Here is a 20,379-nt window from a genome sequence, read left to right on the forward strand (position 1 = left end):
ATTTACCAGGGGTTTGTATTTAGGGTCTTCAGCGAATCATGGGTTGTTGGACCAGGTTTTTTCCAACTTTGTGTAGAAACAGGTCTTTAAAAATCATTCATAATGTTTTTGTTTCTGTTTGTTTTTGTTTTTGTTTTTCTTTCTATGAGTCCGTCTGGATTTGGGTTCAAATCTAGTCTCTGCCACTTACTGTAAGTAAACTGACCTCTCTGACCCTTGGTTTCTTTGTCTGTAATACAATGGTGATGATTATATCTACTTTTGAAGAGTTATTATCAGGCGGGGGGGTGCCTGATTGGCTCAGTTGGTGGGCTGTACAACTCTTGACCTCAGGGTTGTGAGTTCAAGCCCCATGTTGGGTGTAGAGATTACATAAAAATAAAATCTTAAGAAACAGAAAAAGCTATTGTCAGGATTAATGGGGAATAAGGAATGAAATGCTTGGCACAGTACCTCTCAAAGGGTAGAGTACTCAGTAAATATTAGCTATGAATGTTATCTCAGAGAAGCTAACATTGAAAATATGAGCCTATTTGACTGAAGCTGTAAGAGGCAATTTAAAACTCTTTAAGAGAGAAAAACTCTGGGTATTAAACTTCACAATATAGTAAACACACTGAATCTCTTCAAAGTCCTTCGCTCATAGAACTTCAATTTACTTTGCCACTGACTTGAAGATTTCAAGGACTTTCTAGATTCTCTTTCCTGTGAGAAATGCATGAGTGTTACTATAATTTTTGGCAGGTGAGTTTATATCTACTTGTTTTTATTGGCACTAAGGAAGATATTTGGCCTCAAATGAAAGCTGAGTGATAGAAACACTGCTTGGACATCAGATCTGGTAAGCAGTCGGATCTTGTCCATCTTCACTTGATACACAATTATCTGCTTCTAGATTAGTCCCAGACATAAGAATATGGTATTCTGTAGGGATATTTTGTTTTAGGAAGTGGAAGTTGTCTGAGATTTCACCTGGAAATTGCTTATTCTTGTCTTCTGTTAGAGTTTTGGCCTTGAAATGGTACATTTCACTTGCATGAAATGTATTTATCGTCATTTTCATTGGTAGGTTGATGACAAAGCTGTGAATAGACTCCTTAATTGACCTATGCTGTAATCTTGGCCGAAGTCAGGATTTGGATGGCACGTGACATAGAATACAAAGTCCTCCTCAGGGTGTTAAGAGTTGAGAATGAGATGTGTTTATACCCCTGAAAGGAAAAAATCCAACCATGTGTGGGTCCTCAGCATTTGTTCCCTCACATTCTGTAATTAACAGACTGCTGACTACTTGGCTGAACAGGGGACACCGTTCGAGTGGCCTGCTGATTTGGTCTGAAATGTTCTTCAGGGAATCAATGATTGATTTTAAATGTCCTTACTTGGGTCTGTGTCACTCCGTTCTGTAGGATGAGCCAGCAAATGACATTTCAGCAAGCTTGAATTGGGTATAGATTGTATGCCAGCAAATCAACTTGGAGTAGGTTATTGGCTCACTTGGGTTATGTTGGACGGCTTTTGCAATGAGAAGGATTTTAGTTATGTGTACCTTTTGTGGTGCAGCCTCAGAGACCAGTGTTACATATCTCCAAATTTTACTTTCTTCACTAGTTGAGCTAAGCCTGGCACTGCGCGAATAGATTTAAGGTAGTTATTGAACTTGATTCTTGCTGTGTGTTCTTTTTAGCACTGATCATTGTGGTCAGTGTGATTTAGTATTTTCTTCAAGTTCTGCATTTACCTCTCAGAGGGTTACTGTTCCAGTTGTGTTTGTAGCAAGGCAGGAAGGAATTTCTTCATAATTTCTGAGTACCAGGTCATATGGTGGTCTAGAAAAAAGAATTGCTAAACTTTGAAGCTCCAAGTGCGCTGATGCCTCAGAAATAACCACTAGTTTCTCCTAGACGCCTGGGTTAATTTAGTTCAGCAGACATGTCTTTAGTGTACATGGTGTGTGTGTGTGAAGCTCTTTGTCAGTCCTCATCCTCGAGAAGTCACAGAGTCCAGGAGGAGCCTTCCCACATAGAGGCAGGAATCAGGGCATAATGTAACCAACACATGCAGTGAAAGACCCATGCATGAGGCAAGGTGCTTTGTAGATGATTATTTTTACCCAGAGTGAGGCAGGAGAGTTGGGTTTTATGGAGGAGAGGAAGGCCGTGGAGGATCCAGATGGATAAAAATTGGCCCTTAAAAACGTCAGGTTTTTATCGTCGGAGGGCAGGCTCGGCAGGGGGAATGTTGTTGAGGAGGCATGAAATGGCGTGTTGCAGGTAGCCGATTTGGTCTGAATATAAGTTGTGTTGTTGTTGGAGTATAAATTGTGAATAATGGGGAGGGGTCATGGTAGAAAGGGGTACAGGGCCTGTGTCTTGAAGCGTCTGGCATGCGGTACTTTTGCACGTGGAGTTTTTTCTCATGCCTCGTGTTCAGCTTAAAGTAGTTGAAAGGAAGTAAGCCAGGAGAGAGAAAGGAAGGAGTTGGGTTAGCTCTGTCTGGCAGCAGGCTGGAGTCTGTGTTGGAGAGGAGGAAAATTGAAGGTGGGAGTTGAAAGAAGATCAGGAGTGAGTTTGAGTTTAGTGAGCTGGTTTAACTGAGCTGAGGTGATGAAGTAACAGAAGCCTGATGAGGAGTGCAGAAAAGAGGAACCGTCAGAGAGGTAGGCTGTGCCTGCCTAGAGTGGACCTAGAGATTGGTTAAGAAAGCTACGGGAGCATAGTCTGGGTTTGGCCCTGGCTTCTTGATGCAGTCACCAGAAGAAAGTAGAAAGAATAGGTGGATTGGGAAAGATGGGGTCAGGTTTGAACACACGGAGTTGGGGTACTACTGAAGCATCTAGGTGGAGATGGCCAGTAAGCCATTGGATATAGAGATAAGCAGTTCAGTGGCGAGGCCAAGAGGAGAAGTGCAGGTGTAGGAATCACCCGTGTGTAAGTGATGGTTGATGAAGGAGGACATAGGGAGCAGGAAGAGAGGAAGCCAGTAACACCGCAGTAGTCGACAGAAATGCTAAGGAAGTGGATCCTGAGAACGAATAGAAAAAGAACTAGATTGGAAATCAGGTGTCGTAGGACCTGAGGGGGGAAAGAATTCTGTGAAGGAGTAGGTGTCAGTAGCATCCACAGCCAGAAGTCACGTGAGCTGCTGATTTGATTGACTTTGGAAATGAGATGGTCGCTTAGAGCAGTTTGGGACAGAGGAGCATTTCTTCTGGATGCTTCTTTTGCATCCTACCATTGCCACTTCCTCTGGGACTCAGGAAAGCCATTTTACCTTTGGCTCTTTACTTGTAAAGGGGTGATTGGCCCCTTGGTGGGTTTCGGTCTGTGATCTGTGGAGCCCCACGGGTTCAGAACGGTGCTCTGGGGCCCATCAAGGAGATCCAGCGTTTGGTCACGTGTTTACTGGGGGGAAGAAGTATAGGTATTCTACTCATGATGCAAACAAAGTAGCTAGAGCAGCTTGATTTTTTGGTCTATTTTATATATTTCACTGTAGTGTAAGATTTTATATGAAACAACATGGTGTAAAATAAGAGATTTGAAAACTGCTACCCTACAGAACCATAAGAGACTTTGATGTGTTAAAAGTTACATACTTAATAGCTAACGTTCAAAATTCCTATGCTAGATGAAGATCGTAGTATGTGCTAACTTGCTCATGGTTCGGATTTTTTTTTTTTTTAATTTTTTTAACGTTTATTTATTTTTGAGACAGAGAGAGACAGAGCATGAACGGGGGAGGGTCAGAGAGAGGGAGACACAGAATCTGAAACAGGCTCCAGGCTCTGAGCTGTCAGCACAGAGCCCGACGCGGGGCTCGAACTCACGGACCGTGAGATCATGACCTGAGCCGAAGTCGGCCGCTTAACCGACTGAGCCACCCAGGCGCCCCGGTTCGGATTTTATTAGAGGTCAACATACAGCATCTGACTTTATGTAATCATAACTGTTGTTATTCTTATTAGAAATGAAGACTGAACTAAAAGCTCAATTCTGTTTTACGCTTTGTTAAAAAACCATTTATGTGTCTTACCAGGTTCTGACTCTGAAGATCTTTTGGAAGAATTGCTCTGTTGTTTGATGCAGTTAATCACTGATATTCCACTCTTGTAAGTTCTGGCTCAGCCAGGATTTGTTTTATCTTCTTTTGTATATTGAAGATGGTAATTGATCACGTCAAAGAGTTTGTGGGTCCTGGTGTGGGTTTTGTTTTTGTTTTTGTTTGAGAGAGCATGCCTGTGCACACTAGCGAGTGGGACAGGGATGCATAAGAAGAGGGAGAGAGAGGGGTGCCTGGGTGGCTCAGTAGGTTAAGCGTCCGACTTCAGCTCAGGTCATGGTCTTGTGGTCTGTGAGTTCGAGCCCCGCGTCGGGCTCTGTGCTGACAGCTCAGAGCCTGGAGCCTGTTTCAGATTCTGTGTCTCCGTCTCTCTCTGACCCTCCCCTGTTCATGCTCGGTCTCTCTCTGTCTCAAAAATAAATAAACGTTAAAAAAAAAATTAAAAAAAAAAAAAAAGAGGGAGAGAGAATCTTAAGCAGGCTTCACGCCCAGTGAGGAGCCCGAATCAGGGCTCGATCTCACAGCTATGAGATCTGATCTGAGCCGAGTCAAAAGTTGGTCACTTAACTGACGGAGCCACTCAGGTGCCCCTCTGGTGTAGTATTGTTATGTATGCGTTTTATGTGTGTCTCTGTGTACATCCATGGAGTTCATCTGTATCTTTTGCCTAATATTTATACTCTCACTCTGCATTATAAAAATAAGAATTTTATGTTCAGGGGAAAATAAACTGACCTTTAGGAATATTGAGCAAATGGTAGGCACAGAATTAATCTCCGTAGCGATATCTTACAGAGTTCTGTAAGTAGGATGTAAGAGAGACTCTGATCCTTATGTGGTAGAGGCAGCTAGTTAGCCACCCAGCATCCTCCCCTTCTTCCTTACTTCCTGACCTCTTTTGGAGAGGTTGGATTTCCATTTCTAGCCTTTTTTGAAGATAGGTGTGATCCCTGAGATGTAAGGGGACATCTTCCAGTAAAACTTCTGGGTAGGGGCACCTGGATGGCTCAGTCGGTTGAGCGTCCAACTTTGGCTCAGATCAGGATCTCACGGTACATGGGTTCGAGCCCCGCGTCGGGCTCTGTGCTGACAGCTCAGAGCCTGGAGCCTGCCTCGGATTCTGTGTCTTCCTCTCTCTCTCTACCTGTCCCCCGCTCACGTGCTGTCTCACTCTCAAAAATGAATAAATGTTAAAAAAAAATTTTTTTTAAAAACCCAAAAAACTTCTGGGTAAAGCTTTTTAAAGGGCACCTGCCTCAGCTAGGAGATGTATCTTTTTCTTGACAGCTCTTTTTTCCTGCTATCTGGAATGTGGGACCAGGTAATTTGAATTGTGTGGCCATCTTTGCATGAGTCAGGAGACCCACAGAAAATTCTGCTTTGACATCATTGAGCTGCTGAACCAAAGTCATCAACTACCAGTGCCCCCTTGCCACTTTCACCCCCTTCTCATGTGAGAAAAATACTTGTTTATTGTAACTGGATTTCTGTCACTACAGCTGAATGCAATTCTTGTATGCTATAAAATGTTACTTTTAAAGCAGTTACTCTCAACTTTTGTTTAAAAAAAAATTGTCTCCCTAAGGCCTTTTTAGACATTTAAAAAAATTTTTTTTTTTCAACGTTTTTATTTATTTTTGGGACAGAGAGAGACAGAGCATGAACGGGGGAGGGGCAGAGAGAGAGGGAGACACAGAATCGGAAACAGGCTCCAGGCTCTGAGCCATCAGCCCAGAGCCTGACGCGGGGCTCGAACTCCCGGACCGCGAGATCGTGACCTGGCTGAAGTCGGACGCTCAACCGACTGCGCCACCCAGGCGCCCCTAAACATTTTTTAAATTGCCTCTCCCCACAAATGAAATTTGAATACCCCAGATAGACTGAATGTATCTTTATGTACTGTGGCCCTTTGGAGGGCCACAAACCATTATAATATCTATGAAGTTTTTTCACCCCTGAAGAATGAATTTTCACTCTCTTGCGGGTAATATCACCCCATTGAGAATGCAGTCTTTTTCATTAAGTTTTTTTTTTTTTTTTTTTGAGACAGAGGGAAGGAGAGAGAGAGAGAGAGAGAGAGAGAATCCCAATCAGGCTCCACACTGTCAGCACGGAGCCTGATGCAGGGCTCGAACTTGCAAACCGCGAGATCATGACATGAGCTGAAGTCCAAAGCTCAATATGAGCGACCCAAGTGCCCCAAGAATGCATATTTAAAAAATTTTTTTTTTCAACGTTTATTTATTTTTGGGACGGAGAGAGACAGAGCATGAACGGGGGAGGGGCAGAGAGAGAGGGAGACACAGAATCGGAAACAGGCTCCAGGCTCTGAGCCATCAGCCCAGAGCCTGATGCGGGGCTCGAACTCACGGACCGCGAGATTGTGACCTGGCTGAAGTCGGACGCTTAACCGACTGCGCCACCCAGGCGCCCCAAGAATGCATATTTTAAAAGAATTATTATTTAAAAAAAATTTTTTTTATTTTTATTTTTTATTTTTTAATTTTTTTAAGTATGCTTCATGCCCAGCATGGAACCCAGTGTGGGGCTTGAACTCACCACCCTGAGATCAAGACCTGAACTGAAATCAAGAACCAGACACTTAACCATCCAGGTGCCCCTAAAGATTTTAAAGTAATCTCTATACCCAACATGGAGCTCAGACTTAACAACTCTGAGATCAAGAGTTGCATGCTCTACTAAACAAGCCAGCCAGGTGCACTTAAAGGGTTTATTTATTTATTTACTTACAGAGAGAGAGAGAGAGAGAGAGACCGCTCAAATAGGGGAGGGGCAGAGGGAGAGACAGGGAAAATCTTTTTATTTATTTATTTATTTATTTATTTATTTCAACTATTTTTTTTAACTTTTTTATTTTGGGAAAGAGAGAGACAGAGCATGAACGGGGGAGGGGCAGAGAGAGAGGGAGACACAGAATCGGAAGCAGGCTCCAGGCTCTGAGCCATCAGCCCAGAGCCTGATGCGGGGCTCGAACTCACGGACCGCGAGATCGTGACCTGGCTGAAGTCGGACGCTTAACCGACTGCGCCACCCAGGCGCCCCGACAGGGAGAATCTTAAGCAGGCTCTATGCCCAGTGCAGAGCCCTATACAGGGCTCAATCTCACAACCGTGAGATCATGACCTGAGCCCAAATCAAGAGTCAGACACTTAGCCAACTGAGCCACCCAGGTGCGCCCCAGGAATTATTTTTTAAATAAAGACAAAGATTTTGAGATTGATGAGGACAGAATCTCAGTTAACGTGGTGATATCATTGGACCTGTGTGCTGCTTGCCTGTGGCCCAAACAGGAAGGACCAGGTGTTTGTGAGAAAACGGGCTCCCGGCCTCTGTTGTGCACAGGTCCAGCATCCAGAATTGTAATCTGGATTTAGAAACGACAACTACCAAACCCTGTTGGGACTTGGTCTGATGATGTGCAGCTTGGAAGGTGGGGCTGAGGCAACTGAGGAATCACCGGGTGGGGAAGGGTACAGGGGACAAGGTCCTATGGAAGTTGAACTCTGTGAGCGACACAGTTCCTTGCACTTCTGATGGCCCTTCTTGCCCTTTTTCTAACAGATGGCCAGTATTGTTTGGGGGGGAGGGGAGGGGGGCAGGCCTTCAGCTTGTCCGTTACCCATCTCTCCCTCCCTGGGATGCGGAGGCGGTGCTTGGGTCGTCTTGAAACCATTATGGTGAGTGCCACCTGCGAAGAATAGTGTCCCAGGAGCCTGGGATATGAATGTTACTATGGAACTATTACACCAGCCCTGGGTGGCTTATCTTAGGATTTCTTCTGAAGTGACAAAAATAAACACTTATTTTGGTTAAGCCACCATGGTCAGGTTTCTGTTACATATGGTCAAACGTGGGAAGGGGAACACCTATATCATCTACTATCTACTTGTCCTAGTACGTGCGATATTTCGTGTGTTCTTAGTTTTTTTTAATGTTTTTTTAAAATGTATTTTGAGAGAGGGAGAGAGAGAGAGAGCAAGCGAGCATGAGCAGGGGAGGGGCAGAGAGAGAGGGAGAGAGAGAATCTTAAGCAGGCTTCTCACTGTCAGCACAGAGCCCTATGCGGGGCTCGATCTCATGAACTATCAGATCATAACGTGGGCCGAAACCAAGAGTCGGACGCTTAACCGACTGAGCCACCCAGGTGCTCCTTGACTTAATTTTTAAAAGTTTCATCTCTATTATGCATATGTCATTATCGAATACCAGCAATTTAAGATATATCCTCAGTGAGTACATTCTTTTTTTTTTTTTTTTTTTTTTTACTTTGTTAATAAAATGTCTTGGTGAAGTTAGGGTGGATGGAAATATAAATAAATCTCTTTAGCTGGCAAGTAAGCCTTGAATGCAATGAATAGACCAGCCACTTAAACACCCTTGAGGAGCAAGCAGACAGTGTTGCAATATATCAAACATTTCGGTGTTTTAATGTGTTTATACTTTTTTAAATGAACTGAAAATGCACAGACAACCAGATGTCTTATATTATGTACACTCAGCTTTAACCAGCTGCTGAAACAATTTCTGATGATTTAATGTTCTTGGAACTCCATTCTACAAGAAGGTTTGTCTTAGTAACGGTTTCCATGTGAAACCAAACTACTATTTTAAATGGTTCAACTACTATAACCGTAGTGCAGTGTGGTGGATCCACTTCTGACTTAAGGGGGAATATTAACTTGAAAAGTGGGGATGCTCTTACACCTGACCATCCCCAGCCTCAATGTAACTTGTCATGTTTAACATGCCAGTGCGGTGCCAGCCAGCGAGAGCAGGAGGAAGGCAGTGTTTTGTTTGTTGGTTGGTTTGTTTCGAGAGAGAGAGAGAGAGGGCGTAAGCGATGGGCAGAGAGAGAGGCAGAGGGAGAGAATCCCACAAGGGGCAGAGAGCGAGAGACAGCGAGAGAAAGAGCGAGAGAGAGAGAAGTGGGCTCACCCAGCTCATGTTTTACCTGAAGCAGGGCTCAAGTTCACCCAAAGCAGGGCTCGAGCTCACTCGATGTGGGACTCGAATTCAGGAACTGTGAGATCAAGACCTGAGCTGTCGGATTCTTAACCGACGGAGCCACCCAGGTGCCCCATGAGGAATGCAGTGTGTTAGCAACCACCGAGGGCAACTTACAACTGGGACTCTGTGTCTCCCTTTCTCTCTGCTCCTCCCCTGCTCATGCTCTGTCTCGCTCTCCTTCAAAAGAAATAATCAGAAAAATTAAAAAAAAAACTGGTTATTTATTATTAAGAGATCAGGATCAACTGTAGTAGTTTAGATAAACTCCCAGAGTTTGTGGGAATTCACTTGTAATAAAGATTGACTTGTAAGGAGTTAGTGGAAACTGCTTCTCTGATAGTTGGATATTTTGGTAAAATAATAATTCTATGAGATGCTAATCTTCAAAGCCTGATTAAAATAGCACATCTTCCAGGAATCCGTTCTTTACTCCATACCTCTCAGCATTTATATATTTCAAATAAAGACTAAGTCGTTCACAGGGTCCTGACTTGGCGTTTTTCAGTGTATATTGGGTAGATCCCACTAGAATTCAGTAAAAGCCTGTGCTTTGCTCTGCCTTCTCTGTGATCTCAAGGAAGTGACTGGGAAGGAATAACTTAAGTAAGATGAAGGTATTTTCCTCAAGACATGAATAGAGGGTGTAATACAAGAAATGGTTTGGCATGACAGAGTTGAACGCGTAACACTTAGAGTTTGTGAATCGGTCCTCACGGTGTTTCTGTTGGGGGTTGAATGAGACCCGGGTGACGCAGCCCAGTGGTTGAGCTTTGGAAGGGCCCCAGCAGCAGAGCAGTAACGTAACATCTGACACAGGATGGGCCCAATACTTAGGTTTGCTCGTGAGGCTATCTTATTATGAAATAGAAGTTATTTGGAGAACTTGAAGTGGGTTTCTTCTTTTTAAGGTTTATTTATTTATTTTGAGAGAGTGCGCGTGCAGGGGAGAGACAGAGAGAGGGGGAGAGAGAGAATCCCAAGAATCTGGCAACGCAGAGCTGGATGCGGGGCTCCTCGTGCGATCCTGCCCTGAAATCAGGAGTCCGATTCTTAGCTGACATAGCCACCCAGGCACCCCTTGAATTGGATTTCTTAACTTGTCTGTCTTTTTGTCTGTCTTTGGTGTTGTTTTTGTGAAAGCCATCCCTCTTAGCTGTATATGATGATGCTCTTGTCAACCATGGGTCCTACCCTTCTCTACGGCTACCACTCCATACAGGTCCCTGTGAGGTTGGCTCCAAGTGGGCCATCCCACTGGCCCCAGGTCGGATGTACAGCCTCTTCTTCTGAGATCCATTTCTGTGTTCTCTTTATCAACCTGTGAACTTGTTGAGGACTAGGGCTGTTTAATTCTCAGCCTGGCCCCGATTTGCAGATTTTCCAGTTATGATTTAATCTAAGAACATTCTTCTTTTAGATGAGATACCCCGAATCGATTGCCTTTTTCTGGGTGTCTCTACTCGTGCAGTGTGACTTTGCCTACCACTCGAGTACGGGGGGTGCTGACGCTCTCCGCTGACCTCATCCGTGTCACTCATTCAGTTTCAGCCACACAGGTGTCCTTGCTAGTTTAGGACGTGCCAGCCCACTCCCTGTCTCCAGGGCCTTTGCCCTCTTTTCTTCTTCTGCCTTGAACATCCCCCCTCAGGTACCCGCGTGGCTCGTGTCCTCACCATCATGCTTCCTTCTGCTCCGAGGAGGCCTGCTTCTTAGAAGCAGCTGCTCTGACCACCCTGAAATAGGACCCCTCTCATTCTCTGTTCTGTCGTCATGCTTTGTTTTTTGTCTCTACTCGACACTTACCACTACTTTCCATATTAGCTATTACTCTTCTTGCTTGTTTCCCTCAAATAAGATTAGGAGGAACGCTCCGTGAAAACCAGGACTGTTCCCGTGCCTGCGTTTGCTTTGCTCATTGTTGTTACCATTAGTGTTCAGGCCATTCGGCACATGGTAGGCTCTCAGCAAATATTTGTCAAATGGCTGACATAGTAGGGGCACAACCTGTTCAGTGTGCTGAAAGCATTTTGTTTGTCCTCATCTAGTCTGTATGCAGACAGTATTGTGCTAAGGCACATTCCATGGCAAATGCAGTGGCTCAAAGCCCTTTGCAGATGGTACGTTGTATTATAGAAACTAGGTGTCCTATAGACGTTAGTAGTAGAAGGGGGCTGTAGAAACAGAAACGCGGAGAAATAACGTCTGACAGTATTTAAGGAAATGGTAGATTAGTTATAAATGCTGAGTGGTCTGAGACCATTGAGTTTAGGGACAGTCAACTTTATATCTCAGTAGTCCTCAGATTATCCCTTTACAGTATAATAATCTCTCTTTCATTAAGTTCATTCTCAAAAACCTGTATTGGGAATATGCCGTGTGTCTATACTTTACTAGGCCCTGGACAAAGAAAGGTGTGGTTTCTGAAGAGCTTGGAGATGGATAAGTACGTAGAAAGATTGCCCAGGAGGAGGAGCAGTGCTGAGTGCTAGTCACTGGGGCTGTCGTGATTAGCAGTGGCTCGGCCATCGAAGAGCCAGAGAGGAGCCGGCCCAGGGCCTCTTGAGTGTAAATAATGAATTTGAGGAATCATAAGTGCATTAGTTTTTTGTTTTGTTTTGTTTTGTTTTTAAAAAGAGCAAGAGAGAGCTCAAGTGGGGGAGGGGGCAGAGAGAGAGAGAGAGACTGACTGACTCCCAAGGGGGCTTCATGCTCAGTGTGGAGCCCAACATGGGGCTCAATCCCACGACCCTGGGGTCATGACCTGAGCTGAGATCAAGAGTTGGACATCCAACCTACTGAGCCACCCAGGCGTCCTCATAAGTCCACTAGCTTGATTAGAGCAGAGGGTTTGTGGGAGATTAGGGATGGACTGTGTTGTTTGATGGGGCAAAGACTTGAATTTTAGAAAGACTGACGATTTGACTATGTTTAGAGTTCTCTGTTTATTAAGATGTAAAAGAAGGTACTTTTAGAGCTGTTTTTCTAAAATCCATTCTGGAAGTGTTTGGGAAGGGATGAAACTGAATAAGAATCTTATTTGTTAAATCACTTTATCCATAGGGTTTCCAAAATGTAATAAAATGATATGAAATGCATATTTATTTGACCCATAAACTAATGATATTGGCTTAGATGTTATCCTGTGGAAAATTGGAAAATTCGAAAACTTTGGTGCTACCATTGAGAAGGTTTGAGAGTGTGAAAAACCATGAACAGTTACTTTATGAAGTCTACAGTTGATGGGGACAGTGAGGGAACTAGAGGACCCATTGCTGGCAGTGAAGGGCTAGACTATCGACAAAATGCCTTTTTGTAGAAGCCCCGCATGTTAACACCTAAACCCTTCTCCAGATCCAGCCTCAGCAGAGCAGGTAGCTGAAAGAGCAAGTCCGTGTTCAAGTTGTAGGTGCTGTAGGGAAATGCCTAGTATGGCTTTCTGATTGAATTAGGGATTTTTGTCATTACGTGCCCCGAATTAAAGGTGATAGCATTTTCATATGCCAAGACGGTATTATATATTAAGTTCACAACAGCTTTTTAGTTTGAAAATTGATTTCTGGTGTGGTGAGGAGGGGGGGGATCTCAGTTAAGTTCTTAAAAACTATCCAAACCTTGACCATGTTTACTGAAGTCTGGTGTGGCGAGGAGGGGGGTTCTCAGCTAAATTTTTAAAAAATATGTAGAGGTCTACCATGTTGATGGAAGTCTGACTAAAACACCTCCAGTACCACAAATCATGTTGATTTTATAAGTTATGTGCTCAGATTGCTCATAATTGCACAACTGATTGTTAAGAAGTATAGGACATACTGTGTGGTAAGGAAAAGACATTACTAATTCTGAATCCAGAGATTGGGCTTGAATCCCAACTCTTCTGCTAACAGGCTATGTTCTCCACGTCTCAGTATTCTCATTTTAAAGTTAGGGGTAATAGATCAGACCAGAAATTGATACTTGGAAAAGACATTTGAAGACATCTAGTTCAGCTGTTCAGCATTTTAGATAAGGAAATTGAAGTGCATGAGTTTGGCGATCAACTCCTGTGGCTGTTGGAGCAACAGCCAAGCTGTACATCATGTCCTTAGATGCAGTGGAGTGGCCAGAGGCTGAGAGGGAGCCCCTGAACCCAGATGAGGTCTGCCTGGTGTTCTCACTGCCTACTGTGTTGCCAGAGCAGTGCATTTGAAGATGTGCTTTTGTACATTTTAAAATGCTTTAGGATTATAAAAGTGTATTGTCTTATGCATCCTGAGTACTCAAGAAAAACACTGAATACTTTTGCTCTCTGAGTTAATTTTCCTATTTTAGACTTCTCAGTGAAAAGGAGCAGCACTGGGTCACCAACAAGTATAGTGGGCAGAGGGCACATGATGTCTGAGATTGCAGAGAACAAGGCTGAATCATGTGGGAACTGAAGGGAGTTTCTTTCGTGTTTGGCTGCCCGGGAGGACTGGTGCCAACCTGGCCTTTGGTGGGAAAGATTAGCAGCAGCAGAAGTGGGGTCCTGAATCCCGGCTATCATTTTGCCTGTTTGCATATTTTGCTTGCAGGTTATGAGCCAGATAATCGTTGGATTTTTAGAACGAGAATTCAGCTTTTCTTTAGCCTAGCCCTTTCATCTTCTATATGATGTCTCTGGAGTAGAAGGGATATGCATTTCCTAAGGTCAGTTTGCAGGATTCTTAGGTGGCCCTGAAAACACTGACTCTCTGCCTTCAAAGAATTTTTACTGTCATAAAACCAAGACTGGCACGGAATACATTTGTTAATTTCTCTTGCTGTTATTAGTACATGGATAGCAAAGTATGAATGAGGAAGTTCGATAGTAATAATTGCAAAGTTTAATTCTTCAAGCAAAGAATTGTTTTTTTTCTTTTTAATTTTGTGTCACTTACATAAGTTAATTCTTGACAGAGTAATTTCTTTTCCAGATTACATTACACATGTATATTATACACATGTATAATCCAGATTACATTACACATGGATATTTAATACTAGCCATTGATACTGATGCAATTATTTTATTTATTTTATTTTTTAATTTATTTATTTTGAGAGAGAGTGAGAGTGTGCATGCATGCAGGGTAGGGGCAGAGAGAAAGGGAGAGAGAGAGGAATCCCAAGCAGGCTCCACAGTGGCAGCACAGAACCCAACACGGGGCTTGAACACATGAATGAGAGGGAGATCATGACCTAAACTGAAATCGAGAGTCAGACACTTAACCAACTGAACCACGCAGGCGCCCCTGATGGAATTATTTTAATGGTAATCCATGTGTGCTCATGGCTTTGGAAAAAAACAGATAGCACAGAGGGCTTCTGATGAGAACAAATGCTGTTTGTCCTATCCTTTTGATTTCTTTCCTCCCCAGAGATAGTCATTTTTGATGTTTAACTGTTTGGGTGGTTTACAGAAATCTTTACCGTTACTATACCTTTATGTATATATATTTCTAAATCATGCTATTTCTTTTTCTTTGAATTAGTAGGCTTTAGTTTTCTGAGCAGTTTTTGATTCACAGCAAAATTGAGCAGAAAATACAGGGAATTCCCATCTAATCCTTGTCCCCGCACTTGTGTAGCACTCCTACCCCCCTACAACATCCCACCCCGGAGTAGGACGTTTGCTGCAGTCGAGGAACCTACATTGACACATCATTATCACCCAAAGTCACGGTTTATATTAGGGTTCACTCTTCATGCATCATACGTAGAATAGGTTTTACCAAACGGGAAATGACCTGGATCCACCATTAATAGTATTATAAGAGTAGACTCACTACCCTGAAAGTCCTCTGTGTTCTGCCTGTTCATCCCGTAGCCACCACTGATCCTTCTGCTGTCTCCTTAGTTGTGCCTTTTCTAGAATGTCATACAGTTGGAACCGTACAGTATGTAGCCTTTTCCAGTTAGCTTTGTTAGCAGTATTCATCTCAGGTTCTTCCATGTTCATGGCTTTATAGCTCATTCGTTTTTAGCACCAAATAATATTCCATTGTTGTGATATACTACATGTACATAAATTAAGTTCATGCGTGTGTACAGATATAGCCATCATATAAGTTTTAGAATTGGTATTAAGTGTGTACATTTTAAAGAGATGATATCAATTATTATTTTTTGAAATTTATTTATTTATTTTGAGAGAGAGAGGGAGAGCATGGGGAAGGGGCAGAGAGAGAGAGAGAGGACAGAGAGAATCCCAAGCAGGCTCCATGCTGTCAGCACAGAGCCTGGCGTGGGGCTCGAACCCATCAACTGCAAGAAAATGACCTGAACTGAAGTTGGATGCTCAACTGAGCCACCCAGGCACCCTAGATTATACCAATTATAGTCTCACCAAAATCATTTACCAGAGCCTTGCCAATATTGCATAAACTTTTTTGTAAATTAAAAATGGAAATCGTAGTGTGATTCTTACATGTATTTTCTCATTACGAGTGAGATGGTTTAGCAATCATTTTCAATTCCTGAGAACTCTTTTTCCTGTTTCTTGTTTTATGAATGCAACATTTTAAGTTGGCATAATTGGAGTCTGGACATGCATATAACCATTTCAAGAAGTTATGTGGCTATATTTTATTGATGTGTTCGATGCATTGTTATATGTAGAGCACTGGCTCTTTAAGAAACCACGAAAAGACGGAATGGATATTTGAGTTTATTTGATCTGCCCCCTTGATTTTTACATAAGATGAAGTCGACAGGTGAGGTGGCTTATGAAGGTAATGAGTGACAGTTCTGAGACTAGAATCCAGATTTTTTTGACTCCTAGTCTCCAGGCACTTTCTGTTCCGCTATTAAGATTTGTATAAACAAAAGGTATTACCGTGTCTTTGATTTTGTTCACTTTTAAAACCAGCCCCCAAACTACTGACAGCATCTGTGATACACTGCACTCCTTCTTAGTCTTTCCTCGTACTTTACTTTCACAGTATCCTTGGTGGCGTGACAGTGATAATTCTAAATTTTGGTCTCAGTTCCTTTGAATTTGTCAGTTGTTTTTGTTAAACATATGTTCCATTTACAGTACTGTCCGTTTTCTTATCCAATAGTAAGTAAAAAAGGAGGATGTTTTTCTCCTCCGTATTCGTTGACTTTGTCCTTAGCCAACACTAACACCCATTTCATGAAGGCTTTTGTCTTTATCCAAGTGTTCCACTCTGCCCTAGCAGAGCAGTGCAAGGTCAAGGCGCCTGTCCTTTTTTTCTTCACATGAAATTAATAACTTGCTCCAACAGTAGTTTGTTTTAGGACGTTTCCAGCCCAGATGGTGGAAAGTTCTTGGGATAATATGGCAGCCAGAGCAACACTTTGGCTTTTTAAAGTTGACTTTGTTTTGGCGATTGTGTGATGCAGATCTTCTGAAGATCATACAAGGACATTAAAACAAGAAAGATCTGTTAGCTTGAAACATTTTTCATCTTTGAAAAACCACCACACTCAGCATGGTACCATTTTGGTTTCTTTTAAGTACTATTAGCCTGTCTGGCTCTTTTCCCTGATTATTTGGCACTTAGGATAGGCCAATTAATACATTTAAAATGTTGTTTTCACAGAAATCTAACATTGCCCTGAATTCCTTTTTTTGAGCATTATAGAAAGTTACAGCAAGAAATGACAGTAGAGATCATTTTGCCCAAAGTACTTATTTAAAAATAGGAAAGCTGAGGGGTGCTTGGGTGGCTCAGTGGGTTAAGCGTCCGACTTCAGCTCACGTCATGATCTTGCATTTTGTGAGTTCAAGCCCCGTGTCAGGCTCTGTGCTGACAGCTTGCTCAGAGCCTGGAGGCTGCTCCGGATTCTGTGTCCCTTTCTCTCTGCCCCTCCCCTGCTCACACTCTGTGTCTGCTTCTCTCAAAAATAAATGAACATTAAAAACAAATTTAAAAATAGGAAAGCTGAGACCCAGAGGAATTATTTGTTAAAATTAACAGAATGAGGTTTTTTTTTTTTTTTATGAAATTTATTATCAAATTGGTTTCCATACAACACCTGGTGCTAACAGAATGAGTTTACTAGAGAGCTTAGAGGCAGACCCTAAGTCTCCTAATTTTGGATCACTGACTTCTACATCATAGCACAATGTGATTTAAGTTTTTGTTTGCTCTTATTTCAATATGTCAGCAGATGTGAATCAATGAAAGTTTAATTTTAACATTTATGACAGTCCTCTGTTTTTAGTTCTTGATTAATTTAATCTTAGAGCATATTTTTAAAATATCCAAATACCTAAGTGAACAGTCTACTGCCTCTTCTGGTTCCGCATCCCTCCAGCTGTTCTGTTTGCTTCCATAAGTAACCACTGTTCTTAGTCTCTTCTGTATCCTTCCCGAAGATGTTCATGCGATGCATATGCAGTTATGAGCACAGATTCTTATATCTCCCTGTAGTCACACAAAAGATGGGAAATTATACATACTCTTTTGAACTTTCTTCTTTTTCCAGTCAGCACCGTATCCAGGCAGCTTTTGTACACAAGCATTTAAAGAGCTTTCTCATTATTGTTATGAGGATATTCAGATACCCCCAGATTTACCCCTCAAAAGCATATTATTAGGTGGTCGTTAGTGAATTCACACAAGTTGTGAAACTGTCATTACCATCTAATTATAGGACTCCTATTACCCCTTTGTGATATGAATTTAAAGTATTTTTTTTTCTAAATTTGCCTTTTTTTTTTAAAGATTTGAATCTTTTAAGTAATCTCTACACCTGTGTGGGGCTCGAACCCACAGCCTTGAGGTCAAGAGTTGCAAGTTCTACCAACCAAACCAGCCAGGCGCCCCTCTAGATTTGCCTTTTGACTTGACTTATTTGCTTATAGCACGCTTTTGTTTTGACGTGGTAAATTTTCAAAAATGACTTTTAAGAGTCTTAATTCATCCATCGTTGATAGCTTCTAGGCCTTCGGATGTATAAACTGGCTCATTGTTAACATTTTTGACCCTTTCTCTTTCTACTTGCCTTCTTGCACATTTCATTGTAGCCCCACTGGCTTCTTTGGCGTTCCTTAAATATGCTAGGCATGTTCCTATCTCTGGGCCTTTGCATGCGCTTATCCCTCTCCCTGGCAGACTCTTCCTGTGCCTCCTTGCTTTTTTCAAGTCTTTGCTCAAAAGTCAGCTTCGTGTTGAGTCTTCTTACTTAAAATTGTAACACATCTGTGGTAGATTGTCAGTGGTCCCTCAAATTCATTCTTCTCTTTATTAGCATTTGGCTGGGCAGTGGTTGTCCAGGCAGAGATGGCGTTTCTCAGGCTCGCTTGCCAGCTAGCTATGGGTGTACCGGAGGAATTGATATATACAGCTCTTACGTTATTTAAAAAGAAATGACTCTCCTTGGAGTGCACTTTTCTCCCTTCTCTCTGGTGGGAAGTGGTAACCAGAACAAACTTGGAAGCACATGCAAAGGGTGACAGAGCTTCCTTCCCGGCAGAGCCTTTGAGTGATCTTACTAAGTAGATCCTGCTTGATCTGACTGCTAAGTGGCAGAGAAATGAGCTTTGATCTGGTTTAAAACCTCATTTTGGACTTCTGTAGTAGCAGCTTAGCCTCACTATTCCTAACCACCCTAACCAGGTACTCCTTATCCAACCTTCATGCGTTATTTTCTTCATGGCACTCACAACCTTTTCATTTACTGCACAGCATTTTTGTCTGTCCCTCTAAAATAGAAGCACCAAAAGGCCTTCTTTAAAGCATGTTTTAAGAGAATCTCCCGTCTTGGCCCCTAGGATTTTCTTTTTTTTTTTTTTTTTTTTTAAGATTTAATCTTCTGATCTATTTGGGATTTCTTTTGTATATAGGGTCTGAGGTGTAGATTCAGGTGTTATTTTTCCTTCTGAAAGCAGACTGTGCAGTTGTTTGGACAGTACGTGTACCACTGTGTGTTTGGTATTGTACTGATGAAGTCCCATTCTTAACTTGTATAACAATGATTTACAGATAAGAAGTGGCTGCTCAGCTCTTCAGTAGATGCCTCACAAGAGAGATCACTGTGGTCTCCATCATGATCAAATCTGAGTGACTACAGTGTATTTGAACTGTTTTTTAGTCTATGCAAACAAAGAGACGCTAGATGCCCTTCTTTTCAGGCATTAGTTCCTTTTGGTTCTCTAAATCTTACATTTTTATTCATAGTAAATGGTGTATTGACATATGGGAAGTCTTGGTTTTGGCTCATAGTTATAGGCTATTTTGGAAATCAGAATAGCAAATACTGTATGTGCTATAGCTTTATCTTGAGTAAAAAGTTTTTACTGAAATGTGTATTTGCTTTGGATAGTCACTAAAAACTAGGTGTCTGTGTTAGAATGCTGTTTGTTTCTTACGAAGGAACAAAATTTCTACGTACAAAGTCTTTCAAATATGCTTTCAACAACAACAACAAAATATATGCCTTCAATGAGACTGAATCTGTGACTCTGTGCCCTCAGCCAGTATTTAAAAGTGTAACTTACATCTTTGATTGGCAAGTGTGATGGTTAATTTTGTGTGACAGCTTAACTGAGCTGAGGGGTGCCTAGAGGTCAGACATGGTTTCATTATTTCTGGGTGTATCCGTGAGTGTGTTTCCAGAAGTAGTTAGCATTAGAATCAGTAGACTTAGTGAAGAAGATCATACTCACCCATGCTGGTGTCATCCAGTCCTTTGAGGGATGGATAAAGCACATAGGTGGAGGAAAGAGATAAATTTACTCTCTTGCTTTAGCCAAGACGTCCATCTTCTCATGTCCTTAGACATTGGTCCTCCTGATTCTTGGGCCTTCCGACTTAGCCTGGGGTTTTTCTGGTTCTCAGGCCTTTGGGTTTGGACTGGAACTGTACCAGGCTTTTCCTGAGCGTCCACCTTGCAGATGGCAAGTAATGGATCCCTCAACTTCCATAATTGTGTGAGTCAGTGCTTCATAGTAAATCTCTTTTTGTCTATATCTATTCCTATACTATTGATTCTCTTTCTCTGCAGAGCCCTAAGTAATACAAGTGTGGCTGACTCATTGCTGTGATCTGAATGCTTGTGTCCTTCCAAAATTCTTATGTTGAAACCTAACCTACAAGGTGATGGTATTTGGGGGGGATGATTAGGTCATGCGGACAGAGCCCTCATGAATGGGATTGGTGCCCATGGAAAAGATACCCAAGAAAGCTTCCTTGTCCCCCTTCCACTGTGTGATGACACAGCAAAATGATGTTCACTGTCAGGGGCACCTGGTGGCTCAGTCAGTTGAGCATCCGACTCTTGATCTCAACTCGGGTCTTGATCTCAGGGTCATGAGTTCAAGCC

At 42.4% G+C, this 20,379-nt stretch overlaps 1 protein-coding gene across 5 annotated transcripts in view; it reads left to right on the plus strand.

Annotated features, from left to right (window-relative positions):
• DYM (dymeclin) overlaps window positions 1-20,379 on the plus strand; it is a 360,650-nt gene that overhangs the window by 84,958 nt on the left and 255,313 nt on the right. For all 5 annotated transcript variants that reach the window (XM_040478872.1, XM_040478871.1, XM_040478874.1 and 2 more), the window contains one exon: window positions 4,039-4,111. In XM_040478872.1, coding sequence (XP_040334806.1) covers window positions 4,039-4,111 — 73 coding nt within the window. The remainder of the gene's footprint in view (window positions 1-4,038; window positions 4,112-20,379) is intronic.

Source organism: Herpailurus yagouaroundi, unplaced genomic scaffold (genome assembly GCF_014898765.1).
Source record: "Herpailurus yagouaroundi ecotype Mexico unplaced genomic scaffold, PumYag 142, whole genome shotgun sequence".
Classification (NCBI taxonomy): domain Eukaryota; kingdom Metazoa; phylum Chordata; class Mammalia; order Carnivora; family Felidae; genus Herpailurus; species Herpailurus yagouaroundi.